General features: G+C 36.1%; 1 protein-coding gene across 2 annotated transcripts in view; it reads right to left on the bottom strand.

The window, feature by feature from the left end:
* The window catches only part of PHF2 (PHD finger protein 2), a 140,819-nt gene that overhangs the window by 45,625 nt on the left and 74,352 nt on the right, over positions 1–20,842 (bottom strand). For both annotated transcript variants that reach the window (XM_060766005.2, XM_060766006.2), the window contains exons 3-5: positions 11,678–11,792; positions 6,392–6,552; positions 3,203–3,344 (exon numbers count right to left, since the gene is read on the bottom strand). In XM_060766005.2, coding sequence (XP_060621988.1) covers positions 3,203–3,344; positions 6,392–6,552; positions 11,678–11,792 — 418 coding nt within the window. The remainder of the gene's footprint in view (positions 1–3,202; positions 3,345–6,391; positions 6,553–11,677; positions 11,793–20,842) is intronic.

Genomic DNA, 20,842 nt, shown 5'->3' with positions numbered 1-20,842 from the left:
CCATCACCAACAAGAAGAACAACAGCAACCTCCATACTCAAAGGAATGTTCCACTCCTCCTTAAACATCGATAGATCATAGCAGTTATTGTGGGTGAGAATCCAAGGATGGTATAGATCCACTGACCTCAGAGAATGGGATATTATCAGGTAACACACTGGAAGCTGCCTATACTGAAGCAGATAGGACCGGCCAGATTATTCAGGTCTCAACTCTGTACCATGCTCATATGACTTTAAAAAGTGTAGAATTAACCCAAATATCACATATAGAGGGTATGATATTTAATAAGGTTTATTGCAGACAATTAGGTGTGTGTGTGTGTGTGTGTGTGTGTGTGTTAGCAGAAAACTGACTATAGTACATGAAAGCCTGGAAAGAATACCAAAGGTTCTGGAATATAAACAAGATAATGAAAATACCTGTGTATTTGAATCATTTGAGCTATCTGTACTCAAAAAGGAGGTACAACAGTAGCTTTGAAAAGCAGAAAAACCAGAACACATATGCTAGTTGCACTAATAAAGACAACTACCCTGTCTGAAATATCTTTTTCTGTTGGATAGCTAGTGTTCATCTCAGTCGTAGGTTGTTTTGTTTGGTGTGATAACTAACTGAATGGGCACAACAAGAAAGTAAAAAGAAACTGAAAATAAGCTCTTATCAGACTGCTTTTCACATAACTCCAACACAGAAGACACTATATTTATAGACAGCAATAAACTGCTCAAAATGTTGATTAATACTGGTACAGCTAAAGTCATATTAAGGTTAGATTTACTTATGCTGTAATGAATGCTGTTAAGATTTAATATGTAGACTTGACCCTTACATACCTGTGTCAGACATAAGTCTGTTGGAAATTTCTCATAGAGATTAGAAGAATGTATACCTGAATGGATTATAGAGCAAGTTATTTTATTAAGATATTTAAGGATGATAAAACTGACAGAAATCTGTCCATGTATATGTAAAGGCCTATGGAGATTGTCTGCAAACACTATGGAAAGTGTGAAGAACTTTCCATAGCAGACACTATGGAAAGTGTGAAGAACGTGATGCTAATGATGAAAAAAGAAGATTACACTAAATAGTTTAAAAGTTACCAAACCTATTAAAGAGCTGAACAGAGGGATAAAGGTTCAGTCTCTGTGACAGCCCTAATGAATATGTAACAACTTGATAGCCACAAAATATAATAATAATTGAATATGTTGCCTTTGATGTCATGGAATTCAATGGAATGAAGCTTAAGGACTCAGATTGTTTGAGTCTCTTCCTAAGGGCAGTATCTGTATCTATATCTATGAATGTTTATAATAAATAGCTTAAAGGAATACTAAAAGAGTTTGCTCTATTTTCATAGTAAATATCCTGAAATTGCAAGATGTAAGAATATTTAAGAGGAATGTTGACGTTAACTCAGGCTGGATATTTAGAAGGATAGAAATTGATAATGGGACCCCATCTAGAATCCAGAATTAGATGACAAGTGGCAAGGACCCTCAACTCCACAGTCTAAGCGATAGTTGTGGGAGGACCACGTCTATTTCAAGAATACTGATATCTAGTCCAATATTGCCAATAATGCCTCTCCAGGGTTTCAGGCAGGATTCTTTCCCAGGCCTGTCTGGAGACCCTTGCCTTTAACTAGTGATCTCCTGTCTATGACTAATAAACTGCTAAGTTTCCAAGATCAGATAAGAATTAGCAGGGCAGCTGGTGGTATTACACAGTCTCACTTTAGTGGCAAAGTGATTCACAGTTGAATCTATGGCTATAAGTGATATGCTCCTCTTGATCTAATTTTCCATGTACCCTAAAGCTAGCATAAAGGGTGAGATATTTCAGTCATCAAAATCACTAGGATCAGAACATAGACATTTAAAAGATTAAGAGATTACACTTTGCATGAGATGAGAAGTCTAAAATGGTCCCTTATGAATGCCCACAGCAGTTATGTTCCGTGTCATGGCAGAGCTTTGGAGCCTGGTTACGGTGTCATGTTCTTTGTTTAAAAAGCCATTATTTAGTAGCTGATGATTAAATGAGCAGCATATGAGGATAGCTCCAGAGCTCTTAAGAATAAAATGCTTCCTGCCATTATTGCTTCCCCAGTAGACAACAGACCATAAAGTACCTATTGAAATAAACCTATAATCACGGTGCTTTGAAATTGCTTTTGATCCTTTTGTGCACAAGAAATGGGTTAGATTATTAAAACAATAAATACAGCTTAGAGAGCTATGGATACTACAAAAGAAATGATCTTGCAATTATCCTTCATTCTTTTTGCAGTCTGCATTAATGATCACTTCTTTCTCTTATCCAATAAGATGGAATCATTCTCTAAAACAAGCATTTTTTATTTTATTGGTACCAGAGCATATTGGTTTCGCTGTTTAAAAAGGAGCTTCCTCCTTCTCTGTAATAATAATTGTTTCATTTGTGTGTAGATTACCTAAGAATTCCACAAGAAAAAAAGAAGTTTAAATTGTATGGTTCAGCAAATCACTTCTCCCACTAGTGTCATCTTTAGAACAAAATTTCAGCCAATTAAAGTTGAAATGAAATAATTTATCTCCAAGTAATTGTTTTTCAGTGTATGTGTGGGTATGTGCTTCAAGTCACCTTTCAATGTTTGGTGACCCCATACATTTCATAGGATTGTCATTGTGCAACTGAAACAAAAAATAATCTTATATTTGTTGCAGAAAAGGGTTCTTCAAACTGGTGACACCTTGTAACTTTTCTAAATTCCATTTGAAAAAGAAGAGAGGAAGAAAGAAAAGGAAGTATTTTGTGACACTTTTGAGATGTATTTATTTTAGAATGGACTCTCCTACATCACAGTCTACTCCCTCAGACCCATGGATGGAGTACGATATTTAGGGCTCACATACTATCCATGCATCGTTATATGGTTGTGGGAATTGCATCATAAACTAATAAAGAGGTCTACTATGCCGCAAATTGTCGACTGTCTCTTTTGAGGCAATACATTTGGTTTTCCTGAAAAGTGGTTCCATTGAATACATAGTCTTTTCTTAAAGAGAAAATATGTACAATCAAAATGTACTTTTGATTATACACATGGACGGTAATAAATAAGTCAATTAATAGTTAGTGTGCTATTATATCTGCTCAGACTGGAATGTGCTAACATATCCGAATCCACATGTTTTTTTCCCTATTGTCTTACCTTGTATCTGAAAATTCCAAGTTAATTACATTGAGGACTCGTTTCCTGTTAGTGCTGTAATAGTAATCAACAAATTCCTTTAGCTTCATCTTGCAGTCTTTCTGCTTGGTGACATCTGTGACATCAACACTCCTTTCTGGTCCTGAAAAAAAAAGAAGAAAAACATTTTTAAAAAACCAGTAATCTCAAAGAAGTTATGGGATGAGATAAGGCTCAAACAAACACAGTGCACATTGTTTTCAGAAGCCATCTTGCAACAATAGCAGCATATAAAGTAAGTAAATCAATAATTTGCTACATTTGTTGTTTATGAATGAAATCAGAATCTCTTTCCCACATATTCCTTAAAATAAAGCATACCATTTCCATTGTAAACATGATAGGAGGCTTTAAAGGTGGGCAATCACCTCTTTCCCCATTGTTATACGTACCCTATTTACATGGAGATCAAAGCCACCCCCCCCCCCCAAAAACGGCTTTCCATTTCCAACGAAGCAAAGGCGTCTTTGACATGAAATAACAGGTAATAGCAGTGTCTGAAACATGATCAATCTTATATAAATATTCTATGCTTTTAAAGATTTCCCATACTCTGAATTAGTCAAAGCAAAATGGAGACAGTAGTTGAGAAATCAGAATATGGCTAAGACCTGGAAGGGCAGCCATGAAGCAATGAGTCAAGATCCTTAAGGATCAATATATATCATTAAACACCAAAGTTATGATGATCCAGGTGATAGTAATGCATTTAAAAGACTGGAGCAACAGGGGAAAAAATCAACTTATTTGAAATGTAGTTATGGAAAATAATTCTATGGATATTGTGTACTGCTCAAAAGAGAAACGAATGGGTCTTAGACCAAATAAAGCCTGAACTATTACTCATAATAAATGTGTCTAAACTGAGAATATTATACTTTGGACATATCATGAGACTTGATTCACTGGAGAAGACAATCATGCTTGATAAAGTGGAAGGCAGAAAGAAACAAGAAGGCATTCATGGTGGATTGATTCAATCAAGGAGGCAATATGCCTGAGTCTACAGGACCTGATGATCAGGGATCTTGGAGGTCTCTCATTCACAGAACTCCTATAAGCTGAAGTCAGCTTGAGAGCAAATAACAGTTTGGTTGCTGTTGCTCTTGTGAAAGGAGTTTCCCTAAGCAATATTTAGCTTTTCTTGCCACCAATTTTATTTTGCAGCAGATGGGAAGTACCCTTTAGAAAATAATAATATATAGTCTGAAGAACTGAGAAGACAATGATCGTAAAAACAAAATCTGTTTGTGTTCTGGACAAGATAGATTTAGCTGCTCAGCCATGCTTTGGTGGAATTTTACTAATCAAATGCCATTGAAAAGGTTGAAATTATCTGAATTGGAAAAATAATTAATGTTTAGAAGGAAAGAGTATTATTAGTCCATTTCCTCACTATTACTTAGCTATATTTTTCTCCCTTTTCAAAATACCTTGCCTTATTTTGAAAAGCTCTGAAATCACATCATCTGCCTTGAAAACACTCAAAGAAACATAAATATAGGTGGAGATACTCCATCATGCTGATGCTTTTGTGTTAAGCCCCTTTGAGTCCCCTTTGGGGGCGGTAAAGCAGGGTATAAATACATATATTATTAATAATAACAACAATAACAATAACAACAACAACAATAATAACAACATGTCTGCTGTGGACTCATCTTGTTGTGTTTCAAATAATAATAATAATAATAATAATAATAATAATAACCATCATCATCATCATCATCATCATCCCATAGATTCCAGTATCCGCTTTTTAAAATGTATCCGTTCACTTCCACAGAAAAAAGAGGTGACTGGATAAAGCCAATTTCATCTCAGTGTAGAACCCTCTGTGCCATTTATGAGGTATAAATGTAGGCAGAATATAAGAAGGGCAGAGTAACCTTGGCAGGGGAAGCTGCAATTTTGTTGGGAAAATCAGAATTCCATTGGAAGATGCCAAGGCTATAACATCCTGCCTGTCATGTATAATCCACAAATCCTATTTTTCCTTTTTCTGATCGTATTAAAATAATAAGTCATGTTCTGACATTGTGTACCGAATGTTGGGGCTGTCCCAAAAGGTACAACACATACAGACACGACAAAATGCCACCTTCAATGGCAGTGTAGGTCAGATTGCCAGTCTGTTCTGCTTTTTTGCTCTCAATTAGAGCACTGCTTGAGCTGGGTGCAATGAATTCAGCTCTAAGGCAGAGAAGGAGCCAGCAGATGTTATGGAGTGCCCAGCTCAGGCAATAAAATCTGTGAAGGGCAACAGATAGACAAACAAAAAACCATAACAGAACAAGCACAACACTTCCCCTAGGAATGAGGAGGTTGAGAACTTCTATAAGATTATTTTGAAAGGGTGGGAATGGAGTTGAATGTTGCTGATGCCATTTTAAGATATACATCTTCATGATATACAGTTGTTGAGCAATGGAATCTTGAAATCATCATGTCCCAAATATATTCAAATACAATATAAGTAGAATTAAATACAAATGTAACATTTTAAGAATGAATCAATCCCAAATTGATAATATGCAGAAAGGATAGGATGAACCTAAGAAACAAGGAATGACTCTAGTTGGAAAAAGTGACAGAAAAAAATAGCAGTGAAGACTGTTTCCAAGCAAGGAAAGCTTTGGAAAGTTACCTTTTTAGATTGTAGTTGTCAGAATCCCCCAGCAAGCATGACTATTACCAGAACCCATTGAACTAACTTCTTAAGCTTTCCCCTAATACAATGATATCTAATGGCTTCCCTGCCCATTGGGTGATGCATCCTCTCTGGATTTTAGTCCAAACTTTTAAGGAGTGATCTGAAACTATTTGTTTGATAGATTCAATACCATGGATAGCTCCTTGAAATTTAAACTATGCCCTGGAGTCAATTCATCATCCATCTGACATGGAGCCTTCAATCATCATTCTCCTAATGTAGCCAATACCTCCATCTAAAGGGAATGATCCCTGCCAGTGCTACATGGACACTAGGACTTAGGGTGATATAATTCACCAGACCTGGAAGACACTAGATTAATCATGCTGGTAAACAATTAGTCTTTCATTTCCATATATACCTTGCCATGGGCTCAGGTTGATAGGCTATCAGCTAAGTATGTTTATTGCAGAAGCAAAAGCACAGTTGATACGTACCAACATAGTTTTCAACATCACTGACATAAAACGTTGGTGCAGGAACTGATATGCCCAAACCGTCCTTCTTCGGAACAAGAATAGGTTCTGTGAATCCATTTTCTTCCATGTACTCAACTGTTAGCTGGTTTCCAGTCAATTTTATTACCACATCTTCAGCACTAAACATTCAAAACACATTTCAAGTTGTCAGCTACACAATTGTTTCTCTAAAAGGTAATCGTTTCTTTTGCTTTGCGACTGATAAAAATAGCATGCAGATCATTGTTCTGTTCCCCACATTAAGTTTACATAGGATCTGTTGGATTCCTTGCTTTACTTAATCATACACCAAGATGATCATAAGGGACTTCAAAACAATGAACTTGATTGTTACTACATGTGGACTCACTGTAGATATCTAGTAAAGACAACAGAGTCCAGTGCTTTTGAGTACTCCCTAATGCTTGGAATGTCATGAGCCAGTCATTATTTCCTCAAGAAATCCGTTCTTTAACTCACAAAGTCAAATGAACCTCTGAGCTCATGCAAATCAGCAAAGAACATTGAAACATATAGTTTCATGGAATTTCTGAACACTCAGGAGCAATGTTGGTTGTCAGGTTGCTTTCAAAAGCATGCCATGCTGTAGCTGTTCTACAGGTACAAGATGTCATGTGAAATACACAGTTTGCAAGCTGTCTGACATCCCCATCAAATATTCAGGAAGCCTGAAAATTATGTATCATAGGATCCTTGAGAGAAATAGCCACATAAATGTTCTGGGGTGCAACTACACTGTGAAATAAATGCATGTCTTGATGCTAAGGAATCATGGGAGTTGTAGTTTGGTGAGGTACCCACTCTCTTTGGCAGAGAAGTCCAAATATCTTTAAAAATTACAACTCCATTTATTCTATAACATTGAGTCATGGCAGCTGAAGTGATGTCAAGATACATTAATGCTAGAGTGTACATCCACCCTTAGGTACCAGGGAATAACAGTGGCCTTACAAAAAAGCTGCTGCTATTTCCACCAGTTGTTCAAGGTAAATAGAAAAAGTAGTGCAGCAGTACATCATGGACTGAGTTTCTGAGGGACCCATATACAAAGGACTGGAAGTCTTATTGCCTTGAATTCATCAACTGAATAGATAAGCTTCTGAAAGCTTAGGAAAGTAGTAATAATCATAGTAAGTAGATTCCACTTATCTGTTTCTCTCTATATAATTGTATATGGCATTTGAGATCTAGAGTCCAATGTTAGTCTTGCTTAAGACTGAGATAGATCCATGTGATACGTTAAATTCACTAAACTGTCCATTGATTTCTATAGCACATAGGCTCAGTTTCTCCAGATCAGTACAATGAGAAACAAATAATGGAAAATTAGTTAATATACCATATGATATAATTTCCATATGCTAATGAATGTAATTATCTAGCATATTACATTCAGAAAACAGTAAAAAGGTCATAATTTTCTTGTCCATTTAGTGCTTTCTCTTCATTTAAAGTTTATTAGATTAAACTGTGTTTCCATGTCATTAAAGTTGTATCCATTAATCTAGAAAGGCACACTAATTACTTCACAATTTAATCAATGTTTAATCGTTAGAAGTGATTAGTACAATGCCATAACATTAACACATCCTGTACATTATTTTATTTAGGAAATGTTAACTGCCCTATTCATAAATTGACTTTTTCTTTTCCCATGGGAAATATGCTGACTTTGATAACTTTGGAAAACTGAAGTGCTTTTCCCATGTATTTGCAGGCAAAAGCCATGTATCAAACCACAAAACACTAGGGCTAGAAACATATATGGGGTTGCTCTGGGTGGAAAGATTCTTGAGCAAAACACTCTGATATAAATTTACCCCTCAAAATTGTACTGAAAAAAAGACATTTTTTCCTTAGAGAATACATTTCCAAAATAATTGGGCAGGGGGTATCTACAGAGTTAGAAACTAGTATGTTTCATGTAAAGAGTTCTGTGAGTATGTTATACTGATGGTTCAACAGGCTTTAACATTTATGTGTTGTGAGTGTGTTAATCACAACCAAATCGGTACAGATGGCCAAAACATCTTCAAATGTGCCATTTAAAAGCCTATAAGCATATACAAGCTACTCACTGGATGTTTAGAAATGTGTTAAGATATAATAGTGTGTTGACCTGAAGTGGCATGAAAGGAAAATTGTGGCAATCCGATTAAACCAACATGGGATTTTTTTTTGTCATCTGTATATCCGAAGAACATCATGGAAAGCAAGATATTCAGACAACTATGACACACAGACTTCTAAGCAGGCATGTTACTTAGTAACCAAGAGTTTTGAGTTATATAATTTGATGTCTCTTTCAAAAAAAAGATCATCACAAAGGACACTCTCTTCCTAAGGTGATTTCTCCCCTTAATGTAGGCATTTAAAGGGCATCAAATCTCTTTCAGATAATGCACGGCTGCCCTCTTCTGTGCTTCTTTTGAACTACATCTCAGTAGGAGGGTACCAATGGCTTCCATGGACAACCGAGAAAAATAAGTTTCAGAAACAGATGCGGAAGTAGGAAAACATCCTCTATATTAAATCTCACTCTAAAACCAGTGGATTATTAAAAGGTTCTCTGCTATTTAAAAAACAATCTATTTGCAATTAGAACTTAGTGGGAATAATAGGTCTGACATTGAATAATCCTAGCTTTCTTCCAAAGGTGGACCAACAGCCTCTTGAGTGCAGATTTTTCAGCCTAACAATGCTGAATAATCAACAAGCAAAGACACTGAGGAACCACATTATTCATTTTTTTAAGTTTAAAGCTGTTTTGCTATGAATTTTACTCGGCCCAAAACATTTTAGACCTTTCTCTCTATTAGATAAAGGCTCAATGAATAATGAAACAGTTGTGGAATTGTACGACACTAACCCATACCAAGATATTCATGGATGAATATTCAAGCCAACTCTTGTCGGGACCACCTTCCATCTGGAAATTGATGTCCTTAATGCAAAAGCACATGTGGATCCAGAATAGGTCTCTACATTCACCTAGGGACCCACTGCCAAGGCCTGACACTCAGAAGGCAATCATACTCAGCCACGAGTGATAGCCAATGATGGTATGATGATTCATGCATTGTGACTGGATTTATCTACACTTAGGCTTCCACAAATTCAGGGTCCCAGACTGTACTGAATGTGTCAAGGCATAAAGGATTTCTTCCTGCAGATGACCCTTCACTGGGGTTAGGGTGAAATAGACTGCAAGGGTAGCACAGCCCCACAGGTCTTCATGTGAATATGTGAACAAGGTTTTTACTGGTCTGAAAACAGGTTTCAATCAGAAAAGGAAGGGAGTTTGCTTCCATTTGCTGACTACTTTGTCAAAGAGCAGAGGTAATGACTTCTGATCTCTCTGTGCCTCAGTTCTTCTATAGTGAAATCAATGGGCTTATCATGTTACCAAGGCTGTTTTATACAGGAAAATGAGCAGTTAGGCACCACAAACCCATATGATTTCTAGATGAAAAGCTACTGCAGATAGCTCTGTGGTGCTTCTGAACTCATAGTAGAGTTTCACTTATAATGCAACTGAAGCATTAGTCAGTCCATTGTGGATTTGTAAGGCAGACTGACTGAGACTTTTTGGAACTACTGTGTTTTTAATAAGAAACTTCCTATTTGTGACTTCTTCCTTTCTTTTCTTTTGCTTCTATTTCAACTCATACAGCACTAAATCATGTGTTTTAGTCAGGGGCAAAATATCCTGGCACTTCAGAAGAGGTCCACATACAGACCTGTTGGCCCCGGGATTTCTGCTTTTGTCATCCACACTTGCTTTATTGTGCTATTTAGAGGCTCCCAAGATGACCACCATGGGACTTCTGCCAGAAATTTCAACAGGTTTTTAAAGAAAAACAACAACAACAACGTAAGATGTGAACATCTGAAGATGGAAATCATTGTATAAGTTCTGTTCCTGAGTTATAGAAGTTGCAGAGCCATCTGTGCAGACAGGGTGTTGTTCCTGGGTTATACGTGTCTGTTCCTGATTGCTCTTGTTGTGGAAAAATATACAGCATTGACTAGGGGGCCACAACTTTGTCCTGGCCAAAGAAAATGTGCCCTTCACATGTTTCATGAAGTTTCTGGTACACAAACAAAGTTTTCATGTTCTACTCAACTGACACCTTCTTTCTAGGACCTGACCAATCAGGAACAGACATCTAAAACCAGGGAACAAACCAAGATAAACAATCTCATGATTTCCAATTGCAATGACATATAGACATTCGAAGATGCAGATTTTTGGCTCAGAACTGGGATATTCCCGCACCTGAAAATCTCGTGGTTTTTTGCTGTTTGTAGAGCTTCCTCCTGCATTTTGAGGGAACAGCATCTGCCCACCCTTCTGTTTGCTGTGGAAGTTCCTGGAATAAGGATACTGTCTGGCTGGGCCTCAGGGTCCTTAACCACATAGCCATATAACCCAAAATATCAAGGCAGAAAATCCCACAATATCTGCTTTGAACTGGATTGTCTGAGTCCACACTGCCATATATTCCAGTTCAAAGCAGAAAATGTGGGATTTCATTCAGCTGTGTGGAAGGGGCCTCAGTTTTAATGGAGAAGAGCATCCTAACGGGACCTTAATTAGCTCCTGTTCATTGCAATGAACTATTGGTTTGTTTCTTGTTTCTTCTCTGTAACAAAATTGGCCTATTTTGGTTCAGTAGTGTACATCACATTGAATATAGGCCAATTAAAGGCAAAAACTACAAGAATAAAAATTCTAATTAAAGTTGTGAGGAACCTTTATTGAATGGTACTTCCCTGTAAATAAACAATATAGAAATATCTTAGCTGTTGGCATAGATTGCTAGATAATTATATTGTGTTAATTATAAAAGGATTTTGGCTATGGGGATTTGGCATTGTTCAACGATTACATTAAGCATTGTATTATTTTAAAAAATGGCCAAACTGATTTCAGGGTAAAAGTTTTTTAATAACACAAAGAAACCAATTGTAATGTTGTTTATTGCAGAAAAGAAAATACTGTCCCAAATTTGTCAACAACTGAATGTAAAATTCGTCATGGGTAGTAAACTCCGGAATGGGTTTCTGGGAAATCACATAGAGACTGAGAGCTATTAACCTAATGTCTCATTATTAGCTACATAAATCTAGATGAACAAAAACCTCCTGGTTGAAAAAATAGTACTTTCTATGCACTTTTCCCAACTTTACATGATGCCCTAACAACATGCCCACAAACAGTAACAGAACTGAGCAACTCACCTTGGGAATGTTCGACTTCGGAGTTCCTTGATGAAGACCTGACTACCATTTTGGACAGGTTTGACTTCTGTAGTTGGACCTGTGTCATGTTTATGCCAATTTCTTTTCTTTTTCACTGAAAGAGAAACAATTTGATAGGATCATGCCTAACGTGGTATATGACTATGACTTTTTGCCTGATAATAATTTTATTGGAGATATGATAGCAACTTTAACATCAGAAGACAGAGTATATTTGTGTTGCAGTGTAAAGTCTAATATTTATTTATTTATTTATTTCCATTTTTTTAAACCTTAGCACTGTAGTTTAGTGAACTGTTTTTGTTTTTAATTATTTTTATTGAGTTTGTGTTACATCAATACATAACAAGGGAGAGAAGGAGTGAGGAGGGGGAGAGGTGACTTGAGGGGGGATGAGGGGAAAGAAAAAAAAAACCCATCACCAGTCCGTGATTAACTTCCCAGGGTCTTCCAAGAGTCTATACCTTTTGGTAAAAAAAACCCCAAAAAAACAAAAAGAAGAGACAAAACCTGTTTCTTCTTTTCCCTGAATGCTGACAATTTTTCTTTCACCCTTTCATTTTAGATATAGGTCAGGTCTACCATTATTGGTATTTCTTTTGTTTTTATAAAGTCCTTAAAGTCTGTCCAGTCCGTTCTTTTAGTTGTTCCATTTATTCTTTGGGATAAATTATCCATTTGTATAATATCAAAAGCTTTCAAAATCCAGTCTTCCTGAGTTGGTACTTCTTTTTGCTTCCATCTCTTGGCGAGGACTATTCTGGCCGCTGTACATAGCAAGAATAGGATTTTTTCTTGATTTTTGTTCATTTTTATTTCTTTTTGTATCCCTAGCAGATATATTTCTGGAGCTTGCGGATAGTTTAACTTTAATATTTTTTGAGTTGCCTGGTGGATTTTTTTCCAGTATTTTTTAATTTTTTCACAGGCCCACCATTGATGAAAGTATGTGCCTACCTTCTTTTCACATTTCCAACATTTATCTGAAATGTTTTTGTTAAATTTTGCTACTTTCTCTGGTGTGAAATGCCAACGAAAGAACATTTTATACCAGTTTTCCTTAAGATCACTGGCTATGGTGTATTTAATTTTGGTGGTCCAGATTTCTTCCCATTGACTCATCAGGATATTATGTCCTAAATCTTTCGCCCATTTTATTTGACATTCTTTAACTTGTTCCTCTTCTGTATTCCATATTAGTAATTGCTTATATAATATTTTATTAGTTTTTTATTTTTTTTCCATAATAGTGTCCCAAGTCCCCTTTTCTTGCTCAAAGCCTAGTTTTTTATCCTTCCTGAAGCCCTCCCTAATTTGAAAATAGTTTAGCCATGTAATTTTCTCATTTATCTTTTTAAGTTCTTCGTAAGACTTTAATACCATTATTCCTTCTTCATTTTTTTTAGTAATTGATGATAGGTTGGCCAGTTTTCTTCTCCCAATTCTCTTTTATGTTTTGCTTCAACTAATGAGATCCAGAGTGGGGTGTTTCTAAAAAATCTAATTTTGTATTTCTCCCATGTTTTGATTAAGGCTGCCCTAATATAATGGTCACTAAAACTTTTCTCTATTTTTCTTCGGTCGTACCACAGATAACTGTGCCACCCCGCTCTCAAATCATGGCCTTCCAGGGCAAGTATGTGATTATCTTTTAATGTTGCCCATTCTTTAATTGCTGCTAAGTTGCAGGCTTCATAATAGATTTTGAGATCAGGCATACCCAGACCACCTATTTTTTTTATCATCTATTAGTATTCTCATACTAATCCTCGGTTTTTTATTTTTCCAAATAAATTTTGTTAGGTCTGAATTCCATTTTTTGAACAAAAAGTTGTTTCTAATTACCGGGATGGTTTGAAATAGGAATAAAAGTTGTGGTAGAATTACCATTTTTACTATCGCGATCCGGCCTAGGAAAGATATGTTCTGATTCTTCCATTTTTCCATGTCTTTTTGTGTTTTCTTCCACAAAGTTTCGTAGTTGTTTTTCACTAATGCTCCATTACTCTTAGTAATATTGATTCCTAAATATTTTATTTTAGTTACAATTTGAATCCCTGCTATTTTTTGTAATGAGTCTTTTGCATTTTTGTCCATATTTTTAACTAATAATTTGGTTTTTTGCTTATTTAGTTTGAATCCTGCCAGGCTCCCGAACTCCTCGATCTTTTTTAGCCAATCCTTTATGTTGTTTATAGGATCTTCAATAAAGCATACCACGTCATCTGCATAGGTTTTTAATTTGTATTGCTGTTTTAAAAATTTTAAGTTTAGTGAACTGTTTTCATTTGCAGTCCGCCATAAAATTAATTATCAAATTATGCAATTTTCATAAAGCTGGGGATAAAATTCAGATTGATTATACTGAATCTCCAATGTAAGAACAATTACGTCTGCAGTGTAGAATATTATGCATATGACAATTTTCAAGGGTCAATTCAATACAAAATAACATCACTTTGAAGGATAAAAACAATACTAAAACCAATTGAGGTGATTCAGGATAATGCATGAGAGATCTGAATCAAATCACAGCTTCTCTAATCTCTGCAACAGCCCCTTCCAAACTCTAGACTTCTGAAGTCTGCATAGCTTCATTAGGACACAGAGGTGAGATATCATAGCTACAAAAATGATATATCCCACCCCCCCACAGGGCTCGCTAGAAAAAGAAAACATGGGTGGAGGACTAGGAAATGGGAAGTGAAGGGATGTAGCTTTGTAGTAAATTATATTGATAAACTATATTCATCTGAATAAATTATTTTATAAGAACTCTGCAACCCCAGTGTTTTTGAGGAAAAATATTACAGAAATGTGTCATAGGGCTTTTCTGGTGCTTAGTATGCATTAGTAGATTTTTCTGCAGAAAAAGAAATCTTAAAAATGTTTCCATGTTTTCTATGGAATCTGCTGAAGCTCATGTTATTCTGCCACTATTTGCTCTACATTCATCACCTGCCCTATGCAAAATCTGGTGCCAGCTGAACAGACTTTTACAAAATCTAATTTTCATTCCCCATTACTCTCACATGGTTTTCCTAATCTCAAACTCTACCCAGAAAATTGATTTTCCTACTCCAGAGGACTATTTTGACCCCTAATTGCTCTTTCACTTCCAACTTCCAGACAGAAGAAGCCCAATCTAAAAGTAGTAAAAGTGACTTCAGGTCACTGTTGGGTGTTCCAAGGGAGACCTGAGAACAGTTCAGAGTAACTGAAAATGTCCTTTCAAACCCTAGAGCATTTCTGCTCTTGCTACTATCCACATAAAATTTAGCAAATTTATCACGTATGAATTCCACAGTCACATGTGTTTATTTTCAAATAAATTGCTTTCCAACATCCATTGACAGACATGTGGGAAAACAAACACTCTCTGTGGATTTGAGTATCCTCTTTCCACAAAAAATTATCCCACTAATCTTTTTGGTATTGTTCAGGATTCTTAGTCAAAACAACATTTGTGGAATTTTCAAAGTAATTGCCTAGAAAGCAAAACAAGACACACCTTAGAGTGTGTTTATTTTTGGAAATCCCCAAACTTTAATACAATTTCTTTCATAAAACTCCCTGAAACCTGGCAGGTCTGATTACCTAAGAAGGGCAACTTTCCTGGCAGAATGGCCTTTGATTTTGCCAAAAAGAAAGATTCTCATATATCCGAATACATGCCAGCCTTGGATCAGTGTTCTGGCCTACAAACAACTGAATATGGGAAATGTATATGCTTTCGAATGAAATATATAGCTGATTTCATTATGTTGGCTTCAAACAGTTTAGCAGAGACATATTTAGAATGTAATTAGTAGATACATAGTTTCAGAGAAAAGCAACTGAACATTTATATTTGAGTAAGAATTCTGCAACAGTTACTATGGCATACTAAAATATATCAAACGTAAAATGCACCTGCATACAATTGCACACACATATACACATATATTATATAGACACACTTTTTTTTAAAATAATTTTTATTGTGCAAGTTTTTTGGTTACATAAAAGTCGTGAGAAGCAAAAAAAAAAGAGAAGAAAAGAAAAAAAAACCAAAAGAAAGGTTGAAGAGAAACATACATACAATCAAACAAACATTCAAGACCCGAGGTGTCCCCTACCCCCCCCCCCACCCCCCGTGCTGTGACTTCCCATCATCTTCAAAGAGTTCAATATAGTAGTTGGTTATGTATCTGCATTTCTCTCATTACTGACGTAACTTCGATGCATGAGTTTTCTTCAAATGCTGGATATATCTATCATAAGTGTCATCTTCTTTTTGGTTATAATAAAGTCTTTGAAACCCTCCCAGTTTGTCTTTTTTGACGAACTGTTCAGGCGTTGCGATAAACTGTCCATTTGTATTATATCAAATATTTTTAAAATCCAGTCCTCGATTTTTGGAATATCTTTTTGCTTCCATAATTTGGCTAGTGTTATCCTAGCCGCTGTGCTTAACATAAAAAATATTCTATCCTGATTCGCATTAAATTTTTGGTGAGAAATGCCCAGAAGGTACATTTCAGGTGATGATGGAAAATTGATTTTTAGGATTTTTTGTGTAGCTGAGTGTATTTCTCTCCAATATTTTTTAACTTTTTTGCAAAGCCACCATTGGTGGAAGTATGTCCCTATTTCTTTTTGACATTTCCAGCACTTATTTGAAATAGATTTGTTAAATTTGGAGATTTTTTCTGGATAATAATGCCATCTAAAGAACATTTTATACCAGTTCTCTTTCAGAACACTGGCTGTTGTATATTTCAATTTCCTATTCCAAATGTCTTCCCACTGTTTCAATAATATACTATGGCCTATGTCTTTTGCCCACCTTATCTGACAATCTTTGACTTGTTCCTCTTCGGTTTCCCAGCAAAGGAGTTGTTTGTACAACAATTTAATTAAGTTCCTTTCTTTTTGCATGATTACTTCCCAAATTCCTTTTTCTTGACAAAAACCCGACTTTTCATCTATTCTAAAACTCTCATGCAGTTGGTGATATTGTAGCCATGTGAAATTAGGTTTTATTAGCTTTATTTCCTCTATTGATTTGATGGTTAGTTTTCTTTCTTCTGTTACTTTCAAGATTTGGTTATATGTTAGCCAATTTTCACATCCTAATTCTCTTTTGAGAATATAGACACACATTTTTAAAGAGTGAAAAATGTGTATACTGAGTGTATTCAGTAAATGGGGGACAGATAATGAAGTGCATGTATCCACAGTCTAACACGTTTTGGCTTTTACGTAAAAGAACACTGAAATATATGGTAGAAGAATTGTAATATTCATTTTGTAGAAATCCAAAACAACAACATATGACAAATGCACATACACTGGAAGCAAAAAAGGAGTAATGTCAACAAATTTAGATGTTACAAATCCTATTGGTAATCCCAGTGGGAGCTGATCTACTGAATTAAGTGCTGTATATTGAGTCTAATGTAAATCCCAATAATAAAATAGAAATGTAACAATTCAGTAGACACGTAACAATTCAGATGCATGCATCCATCACAGAAGAGTCACTAGTTTGTGTGTTCTCTTTTCTAGCCAAACTACCCTTCTTGCCTTATTTTAATGAAAGAGAAAATAAATTAGTAAAGTTTCATAAATTGCACAGAAAGCCCACAATCCTGTATCCCTTGGCACAGCATACTAGTTCTGCAAGCAGGGTTACACCAGGCAGAGCTATATGCCACCCTCATGGACTTCCCATACAATCTCTGGAGCCACATCTGCATCTTTATTCCCTTCCATTCCTTGCCTGGCTTTGTCCCCAAGGCAAGCTGGAGCTCTCAAAAAATCTCAGCCCTGTGTAGTCATTTTGCACCTGTTTAGTTTATGGAGAACGGATAGGTGATTCTCTGAAGCTTCAGGGGATGGACAGTAAGTTCAGATGGGAGGAGGTTCTGAGGGAGGGAATGCCAACCTCCAAGACACTTCTTCAAGACACATACACAGATGTAAGGGAGTGTGCATTTACTTCTAACAGGATGCTAGCCAGGACTGGATATGTGATCTGTATGTGATTAGAGGTGAAGAAAACCAGCAAAACAAATCCTCAAAGTCTAGGATTTATGCAAATCTCAGAAAGAGAGAGAATGAAAGGGAATAGAAATATATTTTCAAATCCTATTTTAGGGAAATTAGATATGGAGAGGCAATCTAAAATCCATTAAAGGAATATACCACACATCTTCAAGAGGAGGCGAAATATCAAGAAGCAGCATGGTGCACAGTTCTGGGGATACCGCAATTCAAAATCTCTCTTACTACATAGCTGTGTATTCTTCTTTCTTATGACAAAAAGGAATGGGACAGAGAATCTGCAAAGCTTGATTTGAAGTTTGGTGGAAAGTAATTATTTGGGGGGGGGATGGAAAGCGGAATACGGCCATCCTTAAAACAAACTTTAAAATGAAAAATGAAAAGAAGTCAATTTGGCAAAACTGAGCAGGCATAATGAATCATTTGGGGGTGGGGGTAAATGGAGTGTTTATTTTAAAATGCAAAATAAGTTTTTTTATCTTTGTAGGGACCTGGGAGAGGTTGATATATCATACTCCCAGTTGGAAATGCCCTTCATATCAATGTGGGGCATTTTGGATCCAAAAATAAAATACTGTTTGATCCCTGGGTAGCCTGGGAGCTACAAAATGACCCTGAGTGAGTGGCACAAAAGGACCACAGGCTGCACTTTGTCTACCTCTGCTTCAAGCATCAGGAACTTTGTCCAGTTTTCACTCTAGCAATCTTACAAACAGATTCAAAGTACCCAACAAAGGCTTATATGATTCATGAATAGGATATTCCACTTCAAATAAATATATATTTAAATTGTTGCTGCATGACTTCTTTGTGGTGACCCTAAGGCAAAAGTATCATGAGATTTTTGGGGACAAGGTTTGTTCATACTAAGTTGCATATTTTCAAAAGTCAGTTTTTTGCTATGGGCATAACAACTGCTGTCTTACCACATGGACTTTTATTAACATAATAAAAGCTGTGAATGTTTGCATGCTTTTCATCAATCAGCCCAACTTTCCCTTTTTGCTGTGTCCTCTTAACTTTGTTTTGGAAGGGTTGGTGTGACTGCTGCACAAATTTACGTCCAAATGTCGAGAACTTGAGCAAAATAAGTACTTGTCTCATGCACACACAGGAGAGTTTCATGAATTCTCAATGGGCTATCTCAGTGTATCAATACAGCTTTCCAGGAAGAGGACAAGACAGTTAATAAGATTTCTTCAGAGTTCTAAAAAAGAGGAGCTGTCAGGTCATGGAAAATGAACTGGGAAAATATAACTCTTTCCTCTTTCCCAGTTCAATTACCTCTCCCCAGATATTATTTGTCCTGGGGACAAGAGCAACAGACAATACAGAAATAGTTTATTAAAATGATATGGAGTCCTTGCACTCATCAACAGATGGTTTTCAACTTTAAAAAATGGAGATACTGAGCACAACAAAATTTCTGCACTGTAACAAGCTACGCATTATTATGCAGTAGATATTTCACATATCATTCCAATTAGCATAAGGACCCATAGATACCAATGCCTTAAAGAATCTAGTCACTGACTAATGTTGCTGTCCTCAAAAAGCTTTTGTCACCAAAGGCTTCATAAATCCACTTCTGTTCAGGAGAGAACATTCCGATGGTGTTTCCTACTGCTATATTATACAAATCTGACTTCCATTCAGCATTTGGCTTCCCTTAAATTATTCAAGAAATACATTAATGAATGTATATTTCTTCCACATAGCAAGTTTGACAAATAGCATTAAATCAAAATTACTGTAAATGTCATCCAAGGAGAAGCAATTTTCTAAAAATATATTCACTAGGCTACCATGGTAAAGCAGAAAGCACAAGAAGAAAATTATTTTTACATATGACATCTGGAAGGCATCCATCACAGAATATGTGTGTTAGACATCCTTTCTTTGAAAAAGAACATTCCTACAAGTTGCATAATGAGAACAATGAGTGCTTATCTAGCAGTAAGTAAGCAATGACAGCAGGTTCTCAGATGAAGCTAAAACACCTATTTTGTACCAAAATATTGTAATCTCCTCACTAATATAATCCTAGACAATAACATTTAATGAGTGAATAACACTGACATCCTCCTGTAAAAACTCTTATAACCGTACTCTTTTCTTGGAAAACATTATACTTCCAAGTACACGTTTCTCAGAGTATGTTCACAACCTGGATGTAATCCATTATTTGTAACAATATTAATCATTGTACTGTCGAAGGCTTTCATGGCTGGAATCACTGGGCTGTTGTAGGTTTTTTCAGGATATATGGCCATGTTCTAGAGGCATTCTCTCCTGACATTTCACCTGCATCTATGCATCTACTTTATCTAACAGTTTAATTTAACACCAGTTGTAATTCTGTTGAAATTAAGTATTAGGTCAGTATCAGAGAGATCAGAACTGTACAGTCATTTTTACCTATCTGAAGAAATGAATAACCAAGAACAGTAACTGCATATATTTCATTATCCTCACTACCTCTGAGGATGCTTGCCATAGATGCAGGTGAAACGTCAGGAGAGAATGTCTCTAGAACATGGCCATATAGCCCAAAAAAAACCTACAACAACCCAATATTAATCATGTTGTTTTCCATTTGTTGAGAAATGAGACCCAACCATATTTTTTATGTTAACATTCACAACAGGCAATTTGGGAATCTAACAAATAGTGTGTAGTCATTACCACAAGTGTTTGTTTGTGATGACCCAAGATCACTTTCTAGTGTTCACTACAGCTGTACTAGCAACTAAGTTTTTTTTCCATTTTCTAAAACAAAAGGACAAGACAGAGTTGGAGCAGTACCTCTTGTTTACAAATCTATTAGCACTTACATGAGATTTCTTGGAGTGCTCTTATCCTTCAGAGAAACATATCACTGCTCCTGTCTGGCTTGAATTTCTGTTTGAAAAAGGACAATGCATGCAAAAAACTATGGCTTGATGAGGCACTATAGCTCTCTATCTGAAAAAATCTAAAAGCTCCTCTCTCAAGTGCCAATCCCAGAAGTCCATAGGATGAAACCATGGCAACTACTGTGGAATCATTGTGCTACAACTCTGTAGTGTGAAAAGGTCTTTCGTAAAATTGGTTACT

This window comes from Anolis sagrei, chromosome 2, assembly GCF_037176765.1.
Source record: "Anolis sagrei isolate rAnoSag1 chromosome 2, rAnoSag1.mat, whole genome shotgun sequence".
Lineage (NCBI taxonomy): Eukaryota > Metazoa > Chordata > Lepidosauria > Squamata > Dactyloidae > Anolis > Anolis sagrei.
This window is presented reverse-complemented; position numbering and strand designations above follow the sequence as displayed.